This window comes from Castor canadensis, chromosome 14, assembly GCF_047511655.1.
Source record: "Castor canadensis chromosome 14, mCasCan1.hap1v2, whole genome shotgun sequence".
NCBI lineage: Eukaryota > Metazoa > Chordata > Mammalia > Rodentia > Castoridae > Castor > Castor canadensis.
In genome coordinates this window covers 50,132,661-50,143,050 of record NC_133399.1, presented here as the reverse complement: position 1 = coordinate 50,143,050, position 10,390 = coordinate 50,132,661, and the positions used below count along the sequence as shown (strand labels likewise).

The window sequence follows — 10,390 nt, the reverse complement described above, 5'->3', positions numbered from 1 at the left end:
CTGAGGCTAGCCAGGGCAAAATCCAGACCCTATCTAAAAACAAACTAAAGCAAAAGGACTTGCGGCATGTCTCTAGTGGTAGAGGCGAGGCCCTAAATTCAAATCCAAGCACCACCAATTTTTTTTCCAGTGTTTTACCACTGAGTTATACTTGCAGTTGGGGTGTAGCTTAGTGGTAGAATGTGTGCTTAGGATGTCTAAGTTTCTGGAGTTTGATTTTATATATATAATGTACTTTATAAGTTACACTAATATATCATTACATAATATGATTATAGTATATGACATAAGTAGTATTACTGTATTATATTTTTTTTGCGGTACTGGGATGGAACCCAGGGTCTGAAAAATGAAAGGCAAGCTCTCTACCACTGAACTACACCCCAAGTCCTCAAAACAATATTTATCTTGACTGATTTTATTTTGGCGTCCTGTAAATTTTTCTTTCTTGGGGATTATCTCACGCGCCCCAACCTAGTTCTTGACAGGGAATGAGGGAAGAAGGGACTGTATGAATGAATTAACGAACCAGCGGGGAGCGCAGACCCCGCCCACTGGTCCAGGCTCCGCCCCTGAATTTACTAGCCCTGTGGCCAGCCTTGGACCTCATATTCAAGACGCGCGTCGCGCGTGGTTCTCGCGCACTTCTGTACGTCACTTCCGGGGCGGTGGCGGGAGCGAGGCGCACTTCCGTACGCGGGGGGGAGCGGTGGCGGTGGCTGCGGCGGCGCAAGAGGCCGGGCCGGGCACCGAGCGTCCGACTGGCCGACGGACTCACGGGCGGGTCGCCGGGAGTCATGGAGCGCAGCCCCGGGGCCAGGGGACGCGGGCCAGGGCGGTGAGTTCGGGAACAGGGGCGGGCGGGGAGGTCTAGGTGCCGCCTGTGGCCGTTTGGGAAGTCAGACCGGGCCGCGCGGCCAGAGCAATGGACTGGATGTCCTCGAACCTCCCCACACTCCTGGGCCGATCGCGGGTCCTGGCTGAGGACCGCGGGCCAGCCACGGACTCCGGCCAAGTCTGTTCTCCGTCACCCAGCTCTCTGCGGGCAGTGAGCGCCCACCTTCCTGGGGGACGCGGCCTGGGTTCCAGGGAGTGTCTCTGTCGAGCCGCAGACTCTGTTCTTGTCCCCAGCCTGACACCCGTGCTGTAGCCCCTGGCACTCCGCGGCCATCCCACGGCTGCTTCTGCCCCTTGTCAAGGTCTTCTGGTCAGCTTGGACCCCCGATCCGGCTTCCGGGCCTCCACTCCAGCAGGTTCTCCAGGTGCAGGTTCTCACCTATGGGGTCCACCCAGGCTCAGAATTCCTGCATCCTCCTCATTTCCTCCAGAATGAAGTCCTAAGTCCTCAGCAGGGCTCACGGGAGTAGCCAGACCTGGCTTTGACTCCTTTTAGGACCCCTCTTCCTGCCACTGCTTGCTCTAGCCAGGGCAGCTATTACCTGTAGGTTTTAGCCCTTGCTCTTCTGCCTGTCCAATCCTCTGTCACCCGGCTACATTCTCTGCACTTTTCGACCTGCCCCTTTCTCCAGGTTTCCCCCCCTGACTGGCTGGATTATGCGCCACTGCAGCCTTTCATATGTAGGTTGTCTTAGTTTTGTAGTTGCCTGATTGCTTGTTGGGCCTCGGAACACCAGCGCTAACATGGGGTCTGGTTGTGCCCACTTATTTGCTTGTGTTCACAATGGTTGGATTCCTTGGTGCTGAGGAGTGAGTGAGTGAGACATCCAGGTGTGCACAGCCCAGTTTGATCCAATGATGATGTATGGAAAGTTCCAGGTGTCTGTGGCCCAAGAAGACACTGGGCCCCTTCCCTGTCAAAGCTTCAGACCCTGGAGGCTCTTGTCTTCCCCCTGCAGCTTCCCCTTTCCTCTTGCTGTTCAGTGGAAGGAAAGCTCGTGCTTTCTGGATCTACCTGTATGGAGGTTCTGGTTGAGGGGGGTAGTCTCGATAAAGGTGTAAATATGAATGCAGCCAGTGCTGTAGAGACAAACTTGGAATCATGAGAGTTTGGAAGGGGTTCTTGACCCAATATGGAGGACTCAGAGCTCTGAGAGTAAGATTAGTTGACCCAATATGGAGGACTCAGAGCTCTGAGAGTAAGATTAGAAGTGGAGATGGGATGGGCAGAGACAGACCAGTGGGGTTGGGGAGGGGCATTCTCAGCAGGGAAACTGAGGCCCTGAGGCAGGAGGATAACTAAGTACAGGATAAGTGAGATCCAAGAGGTCAACTGAGTCTGACTGTGGGAGGGATGTGATCCCCTGGGAATAGCGGGAGGCCATGGGGCACCCCAAAAGGGAGGTGTTATCAGGTTTGTGCTGAGGAAAGGTCAAGGCAGAATGGTCTGGAGTAGGGTGATGCTGGGTGGAGGAGACTCAAGGAAGGAGACTATTGTGCAGTCCAGAGAATGGCGATGGAGGTGGGGACCAGGTGGTGGTGATGGAAGGTGGAAGAGCCAGCAGGCCTGGGGATGGATTGGATTGGACCTGGAGGATGGAAGGAGATCTTGGGATGACACCTATGTTTCTAGCTTTGATAGTGTGGGCCCTTGCCCAGCCTTGTCCTTCTCCAGGTTGCCAGGGGCTCTTTCTTCTGCCTAGGCTCTCAACCAGGTCGTCCTCCCAGACTGTAGACCCCTCCAAGCCTCTGAGTCCCTTTGAGAGTATGTTGCAGCTGACATTTTTCAACCTTATCACTGTGGACATTTTGGGCTCAGTTACTTTCTGGGCACTGCAAGGTGCTCCACAGCATCTTTGGCCTCTAGCTTCATGCCAGCAGCACCCCAGTCATAACAACCACAAATGTCCCCAGACATTGCCTAGTGTCTTCTGGGAGCAGCGTCACCTCTATTTGAGAACCAGTATCATAGGCTTTTGTTTGAAAAGTGTTCACATGGAAAATTTGCATACCATCTCAGAGTAGGGGTTTCCTTGCTTCTGTTGTTGTATGTGCCTTGGCTTTCACAGTTCTCCTCCCTATGTGCCCCTGGATCTGACTGCCTGAGATACGACTCTTTCCTGCCCCTGGCCTCACATCTCAGGTCTACAGGGAGCAGGTGTGTTTCTTGGCCCCCAAGCTGTGTCCATGGGGCTCCAGCCACATTTTCAAGTGTGTGCTTCTGCCTCTTGCCCTAGTCCAGTGGTTTTCAAACTCTGTGACCCAGAAGACAGCATGTGCAGGTGTTCTACTGCTGAAATGAGCTGTGTATCCTGCCCTCATTCTAGTCTGGAAGGGAAAGTGTGATCAGTGGGTAGATCTTTCTGGAACTTTGTTTTCTTCATGTCTGTCCATTTGGCAGCTCTGCACATGATGGAAGTCACTTTAGCCACTCAGCGGTTGTCAGTTCAACACCTTTCATGGTGTCCTGTGGAAAGGAGGAACATCCAAGTTCCCACTCTGAGCTAGGCCCCTTGTTCTCCACTTCACTCCCCTCCTCTATTTACTCTCCTGTGAAGCAAGTATGTCCACATTTGCAGATGAGGAAATGGCCCAGAGAGGATTAGTGACTGGTCCAAGGTCATTGAGCCCTGAGGTTGCAGCCCCAGGCCCCCAGACCTCATCCAAGATCCTGCCTGAGCCAAGCACAGGGCAGAGCCATTGTTCCAGCTCATTGGGGCCTTCTGAGTCTGAGCTGTATCCTGCCTTTGTTTCCAGAGCCTTGTTTGTTGTTTCCTTCACTGGACTCATGTCTCTGCACACTGAAGCTGAGCACCAGCTCTCGAGAGGAGCCTGTATGCTCTTGGGTCTCTTCAGTCTGAGAGCTGTGCCTGCCTTTGTCACCTGGTGGTGGCCAATGAATCCTTGCACAGAGAGGGCCCAGGGTAGGGTCTGAGCAGCAGAGAGGAAGAGGCCTGGGGGTGACACTGTCTCTTTGAGCCCAGAGTGGGGACCATTTGCTGGCGAGGTTGGGGTAGAGCAGTGATCTGGTGGCCCAGCAAACCCTGAAGGCCACACAAACCAGGGAGGGTGGCAGAGAGCCCCTTCCTCTGCAGGGTTGATTGGGGCTGGGCTCTGGCTGTATAGTCCGGTGAGGAAGGGCAAGAGGATCAGGGATCCACAGTATTTGGGGACTTGCATCCCTACCTGCATGGGGCTGGTCCCATCTCAGGGTGGTACATGGCTTAATCCCCAGCCTCCTGGAAGGATATTACATCTCTGTGTTCTCCGCAGGGTTTCCCACTGCACGACATGGAGACCTGTGGCTGTAAGGCTCCCGGGGGCTCAGCTTGGACTACGATGGGGCTGGGTTGTAGCCTCCTAACGAGGCTCTTGTCTGGGGCAGTGACCTGGGAGGCTCCCTCCCCACTGCCCGTGTCTCAGAGTGCCCCCATACCTCCTCTGCATAGTGAGGCCAGACGTTGTTATTGGCGGGTGCCCTGGAGGAGGCCTAGCGTGGGGCCTGGTGCCCGCCATGAACGGCCTATCAGTGAGTGAACTCTGCTGCCTCTTCTGCTGCCCACCATGTCCTGGCCGCATTGCCGCCAAGCTCGCCTTCTTGCCTCCAGAGCCCACCTACTCACTGGTGCCTGAACCTGAGCCAGGGCCTGGTGGGGCTGGGGCTGCACCCTCAGGGTCCCTACGGACCTCTGCAGGCACCCCTGGGCGTTGGAAGATCCACCTGACAGAGCGTGCTGACTTCCAGTACAGCCAGCGTGAGCTGGACACCATCGAGGTCTTCTTGACCAAGAGCGCCCGAGGAAACCGCATCTCCTGCATGTATGTGCGCTGCGTGCCAGGTGCCAGGTGAGAGGCTGAGGGTGCAGGGGGTGGGCAGGAGCAGAGAGGTATTCTACCCAGGGCACGTGGCATAGTTGGTGGTGGCTGCCAGTGGGTCAGTGCAGAATGAAAGTGCACCTGTGTATGGCCATGATGCCCTGTTCTTCTGATTCATTTTGACCTTTCCATGTGTAGCCCTCTGGTGAGCCCCCTCAACATCTTGTCTTTTGTCACAGGGGTGACTCGTCTGATCACTCAGGGTGGGCAGGTCAGGTGACTGTAGTGGCTCAAGCCCTTGGTGGCTGTCTTGCTATCTGCTCTTGTGTTGCCCTCCCAGATCCCAGCCAGAGCAGAGGTGGGGCACTGGGCCCTTCGTTCAGGTGGGGATTTGAGTTCAAAGGGCAAGCTTTTACCTTCAGGTTGGCTGGTGGTGCTGGAGGAAGTAGGCCAGCCTAGCACTTGCCCTTGGCCTGACCTAGGGCAGGTCCTCCTCTGTTTGCAGGCCTCACAGGATGGCCACAGGTCTCCGGTGAACAGGATTGGCCCTACTCATTTGTTGGGGACAGGGATGAGGACCAGCTGTCACTCAGCAGTAAAGCAACCATTTCTTGTGAGGGCACAGATATCCCAGCCAGCCAGGCAACACAATTCCTTCTTTGGGGCTGTTCTGAGCAGTGTCAGGAGCTTGTGCCAACCCAGGACCTGTCCAGGTCACTCTAGGAGAGCTTCCATGCTAGAGGCAGCTGTCCAGGTGGTGGCACTGTGGCTCCCTGAGCTCACTGGGTAGGACCATCATAGTGAGAGGATCCACCACTCAGGGCTGCCTGGCCCAGGCAGCCTGTTCCCTAGCCATTGCTGCCTATCCCTCCCAACCCCAACCCCCACCCTGTTTCTCCTTGGAAGCTTCTGAGGTGGGGTTGGCCATCTTGCCTCATCTCCTTCTCGCTAGCTGTGCCTCCCTCTCACTGGCTGTGTGGCCTCTCAGGAGGGGATCAGATGAGATGATAGGTGCCACTGGCTGCCAGGGTGGACTATGCTTTTGCCTCTTGACCTGTCCTCCAGGTACACGGTGCTCTTCTCGCATGGCAACGCAGTGGACCTGGGCCAGATGAGTAGCTTCTACATCGGCCTAGGGACCCGCATCAGCTGCAATGTCTTCTCTTATGACTACTCTGGCTATGGTGTAAGCTCAGGCCGGCCCTCTGAGAAGAACCTCTACGCAGACATTGATGCTGCCTGGCAGGCCCTACGCACCAGGTGAGGCAGGACCTCTGAGGGATGGGGTCAGCTTGGAGTGTCCCCTAGGGAAATGACCAAGCTTCCTTGGAGAGAAGGAGCCTCAGTAGCCACACAGGACCAGAGGGTGCATACAGTATGTGCTTAGTGTGGAGGTGCATCTCTTGCAAGGATCCTTAGACTGGCAAGGGTTGGGGGCAGCTGTTTCGAGGTTCTTTCTGGGCAGAGGCTGAGGCTGTCCACAGGGAATTGAGTCTCATCCTCTTGATGTGTGGGCAGAGGATGCCAGGCCCAGGAAATATGTGAGAGGGCTGAGAGGCTGGTTGAGGCACTGAGGGCCACAGGGGCCCTGGTGTCTGGCTGGGAGGTGTACATCGCTACGAGTATGGCTTCACTCATCCTGGGCAGTGGGTGGTGGGGCTTGCAGCTGGGCCTGGAGGGTTCTGTCTGGCAGCTTAGTCCCTAGGCTAGTATGTGTGTGTGAGGGTGGGGGGGGTCAGTGGGCATGAGTCCAGCACTCACCTGAGGTCTAGGTTAGTCTCAGTTGTAGGCCTTTGGCCATGTTGTGTCTGCCCAGACCCCACCTTCCTGTTACCCAGGTCCTAGGCAGTCCCCCACACTGCCCTCATGCTGGTTCACTAGTGCACATACTCTGTCCCTTAACCAGTGTCTGCAGAATATGGTGGGGCCCCAGTGCTGCTATGGAATGACGGCAACCCAACTCTGGCCCTCCTGGAGATGGCACCTGCCTACTGCCTGCTCAGGGATGCCTGTCCTGGCCCTTCCCAGCCCTTGGCCCACCCTTGCTGGCAGGGCTTAGGTGCAGCACTGGAGAGTCAGTGGCCCTGGTTACCCTGGTGATGTGCCAGGCACTCCCAGTGCAGGTCTGGGAGCTGGTTCCCCTGGCACAACCCTGGCACTGGGGACCCATTTGAGTTCTTTCCTCTGTGGTACATACGTGCATGCTCTCAGCTTTCTCAGCCCCTCCTGTTCCCACTGCCTGGGGCCTAGCAGAATTACATCTTGCTGTTGAATATAGACTCTGAGGTCTGTCCATATGTTCTGCCTCCAGCACTGTCTTCCAGAGACCTATCCCTTCAGCTCCATAGCTGAAGGTGGGAGGTGGGAGACTAGGCAAAGCCCTGGCCAGAGGCCCTGGAAGCCTGGGGAGGAAGAGCAATGGCAGTTGGAATTCCTGCTGTTCAGCACAGTGGTGGCTACAGTGGCCAAGAAGCAGGCCAGAGAGGCTGAGGCAGAGCTGGTGGGTCTGGGTCAAGGGACCAGGACCGGGCCCGTGGGTGGATAAGGAAGTTGAGTCAAACAAGGTCCAGAAAAAACAGACCTGCCCAGCCTTTGCCTACCAGGAGAGGTGGCCATTAGAAATCAGGCTCAGTAGCAGTGGGAGGAGAGCTGCATGGGCAATGTGGTCATCTCCCTGTAGGTTGGGAATAAGCTCAAGAGGTGGTGCTGGGTCAGCCAAGCCAGGACAGGCTGACTAGTCAACCGCTGGGGGTAGGGAGGGGCCAAGCACCAAGATGGCATCTGGGGGTGGCAGAGGTTCTCAGAACCTGTGCACCATTATGCAGGGGAGGAGGTGGCATCCATGCTGTGGCCTTACTGTTGGTGTATACGCAGCCTGAAACTGGGCATGAGGGGGGACTCAGAGGTGCCTGAAATTGGGCATGAGGGACTGAGAGGTGCCTCAAACTGGGCTTGAAACATCCCAGACTTAGTTGCCTAAATTCTGTATGCCCTAAGGGACCAGGGAGGGTGCCACTAGGAAGATCTTTCTAATCAGGACAGCAGGAATAGGTGAGACCTGAAGCAGATTCAGGTGTGGAGAACAGGGGGAAGCAGGGTAGCAGAAGAGGCTGTAGGTGCCCTGTGCCCCAGATCCCTCACCAGATGCACTCCTACAACATCTACTGTGGTCCATATAGATGCAGTTGGAAGAGCCAGGGACCTGGGGCTGCCTAGGCAGCGCTGTGCCTGCACCCTGTGTATGTTGGGGGTGTGTGTGTGTAGCCCGCGTCTAAGCCTGTACGTGAGACTGCCTTGAGCCTGCTAATCTCACCCCCACCAGGTATGGCATCAGTCCGGATAGCATCATCCTGTATGGGCAGAGCATTGGCACAGTGCCCACGGTAGACCTGGCTTCGCGTTACGAGTGTGCTGCAGTGGTTCTGCACTCACCACTCACCTCGGGCATGCGTGTTGCCTTCCCTGATACCAAGAAGACCTACTGCTTTGATGCATTCCCCAAGTGAGTGCCAGGGTGCTGGGGGTGGGGGAGCCTGGGGATGGGTTCCAGGCCTGATCATCCCTTCCCTTCCCACCCACAGCATCGAGAAAGTGTCCAAGATCACATCCCCTGTGCTTATCATCCATGGCACGGAGGACGAGGTGATTGACTTCTCACATGGGCTGGCGCTGTACGAGCGTTGTCCCAAGGCCGTGGAACCGCTGTGGGTGGAGGGCGCTGGGCACAACGACATCGAGCTTTACAGCCAGTACCTGGAGCGCCTACGCCGCTTCATTTCCCAGGAGCTGCCCAGCCAGTGTGCCTAGCAGCGGTCAGCACACCCACTGCACCAGGATTTCAGCAATAAGCTGGCCGCCAGACTTGTCCCACTGTGGCCTGGGAGCTGCATGTGGCCTCCTGGGCGACCTGGGTCCCCCAGGCAGCGAGCAGGTGGCCAGGACCCCGCCCCGGCCCAGGGGCCATGGACCAATGTACAGGCGCAGAGCTACATGCTCCTCGTTTTGGAAGCAAAAAGGCAAGAAAACAAAAATTAAAGATTTAAGATTTCAGGGTTTCTCCCCTCTTTCACAGTTTTCGGGCTCTCAAGTTCTTTTCCTGGTCTTGGCCAGCAGAATTCCTGACTTCAGTATGCACCTCTTAGGGGTTATATACATGCAGATACAGACCTCTCATCCCTCTTGAGAGGGGTGGGGCTGTCTTCCCTTCCTTGCTTGCTTGCTCACTTACCTGGGGTGGGAGAATGGGGGTAGCTGGCTAACTACAGGGCAGCCCTGGGCGGGGAGCCTCCGTTAAGTCAGGTCCCGGACCTGATCCCCTCTTACCTTCCTACCAGTTCTCTGGCCCCCTCTATACACAAGGCAGTAAGGGGCCATCCTGTACCGAGATGCTAGGCTTGATGGACTCCAGAACTCTGACTAGACCACCTCCTCAGGGAAAGGGAGCCACCTTGGGTCTGGGATGGTAGAGAGTGCCCCGGCTAAGATCCAGTTCTCTCCCACTTGCCCGGCTCCACAGTGTACCCTTGTGGGTAGGTCACGATCTGGTCTTCAAGACCCTCCCCAGTCTCTACAGGAATCTCTGATCTCTAGGACAGAAGACCTAAAGCGAGGAAGGGTCGGACAGGGAATCAGCTACTGTCTGAACGACCACGGAATGGCCTAGCCAACACCCTAACCTCCGCCTAGTCCTAGTCAGCAGCCCCTTTATGAATGGGAAGTACTGGGCTGGCGGAATGGCTTAGGTGGTAAAAGCACCTGCTTAGCAAGTGAGAGGCCCTGAATTCAAACCCCAGTATCCCCCCTAGAAACCGAATGGGAAGCACTACAGCCAAGGCAGGAAAGCGCGGGTGTTACGTCACGTGCGAGACCGAGGCGAGAGTGAGGAAGGAAGCGGAAGTGACGTCGCGAGCGCCCGGAAGTGGAGGTGGCGGCGGCGGCAGTAGCACCGCGGAATAGGCGGCCTATGTTAAGTAGTGGCGATTTGGTCTCCGTTGAATCCTTAAGCTCCAGTGCCTGTCCCCGGCCACCGGAACGTTTGTCCTGCGTTCCAGCGTGTATAACGAAGGTGCGCCAATCCAAAGGGTGTTGGAGCCCAGCCTCCGAGCTGCTAATTCAGAGTCAACTTTGTAGGAGCGCTTGGAAGGAAATTGCACCGAGTTCCTGGCTCCGTTTCTCTTCAGGCTTTGCACAGGTTGACGTGCCCTCATTGCGTCCGGATCAGTGCTGTGCGCCGGAGTTTTCTGACGCGTCTTCTTTCCCGTCGCCGGCTACCGTGTTGCCTGACAGCTCCTCCCCATTCTAACCCACTGTTCCCACTGACCCCTGGGTGTTACTCTTGTCCCAGAGCATTGTTGGTCTTGACACCATCAGAACCTAAGCTCCCCAAGAGCTGGGAATCCGTGGTGTTCGGGTGCAACGAGGTCAGAGCAGCCGCTTACAATGGAGCAAAAACGTTTTCAGGTACACGGCTTTAAAAAATGCAGGGAGCTGGGCCCTGGTGGTTTATGCCTGTAATCCTAGCTACTTAAAAGGCTAAGGTCGGGAGGATCGTGGTTCGAGGCCAGCCCAGGCAAGTATTTTGCGAGACCTTGTCTCCAAAATAACCAGAACAAAATAAGCTGGAGGTTCGGCTCTAGTGGTAGAGCGCCTGCTTTGCGGTCATGAAGCCCTGAGTTCA

At 56.1% G+C, this 10,390-nt stretch overlaps 1 protein-coding gene across 1 annotated transcript; it reads left to right on the top strand.

Annotated features, from left to right (window-relative positions):
- The first annotated feature begins 678 nt into the window (after positions 1-678).
- Abhd17a (abhydrolase domain containing 17A, depalmitoylase) lies at positions 679-8,787 on the top strand. Its single transcript, XM_020183298.2, has 5 exons — positions 679-838; positions 4,171-4,743; positions 5,779-5,973; positions 8,036-8,215; positions 8,295-8,787. The coding sequence occupies exons 2-5, from the start codon at positions 4,412-4,414 to the stop codon at positions 8,518-8,520; spliced, it is 933 nt and encodes a 310-aa protein (XP_020038887.1). The 5' UTR covers positions 679-838; positions 4,171-4,411; the 3' UTR covers positions 8,521-8,787.
- Positions 8,788-10,390: the final 1,603 nt, after the last annotated feature.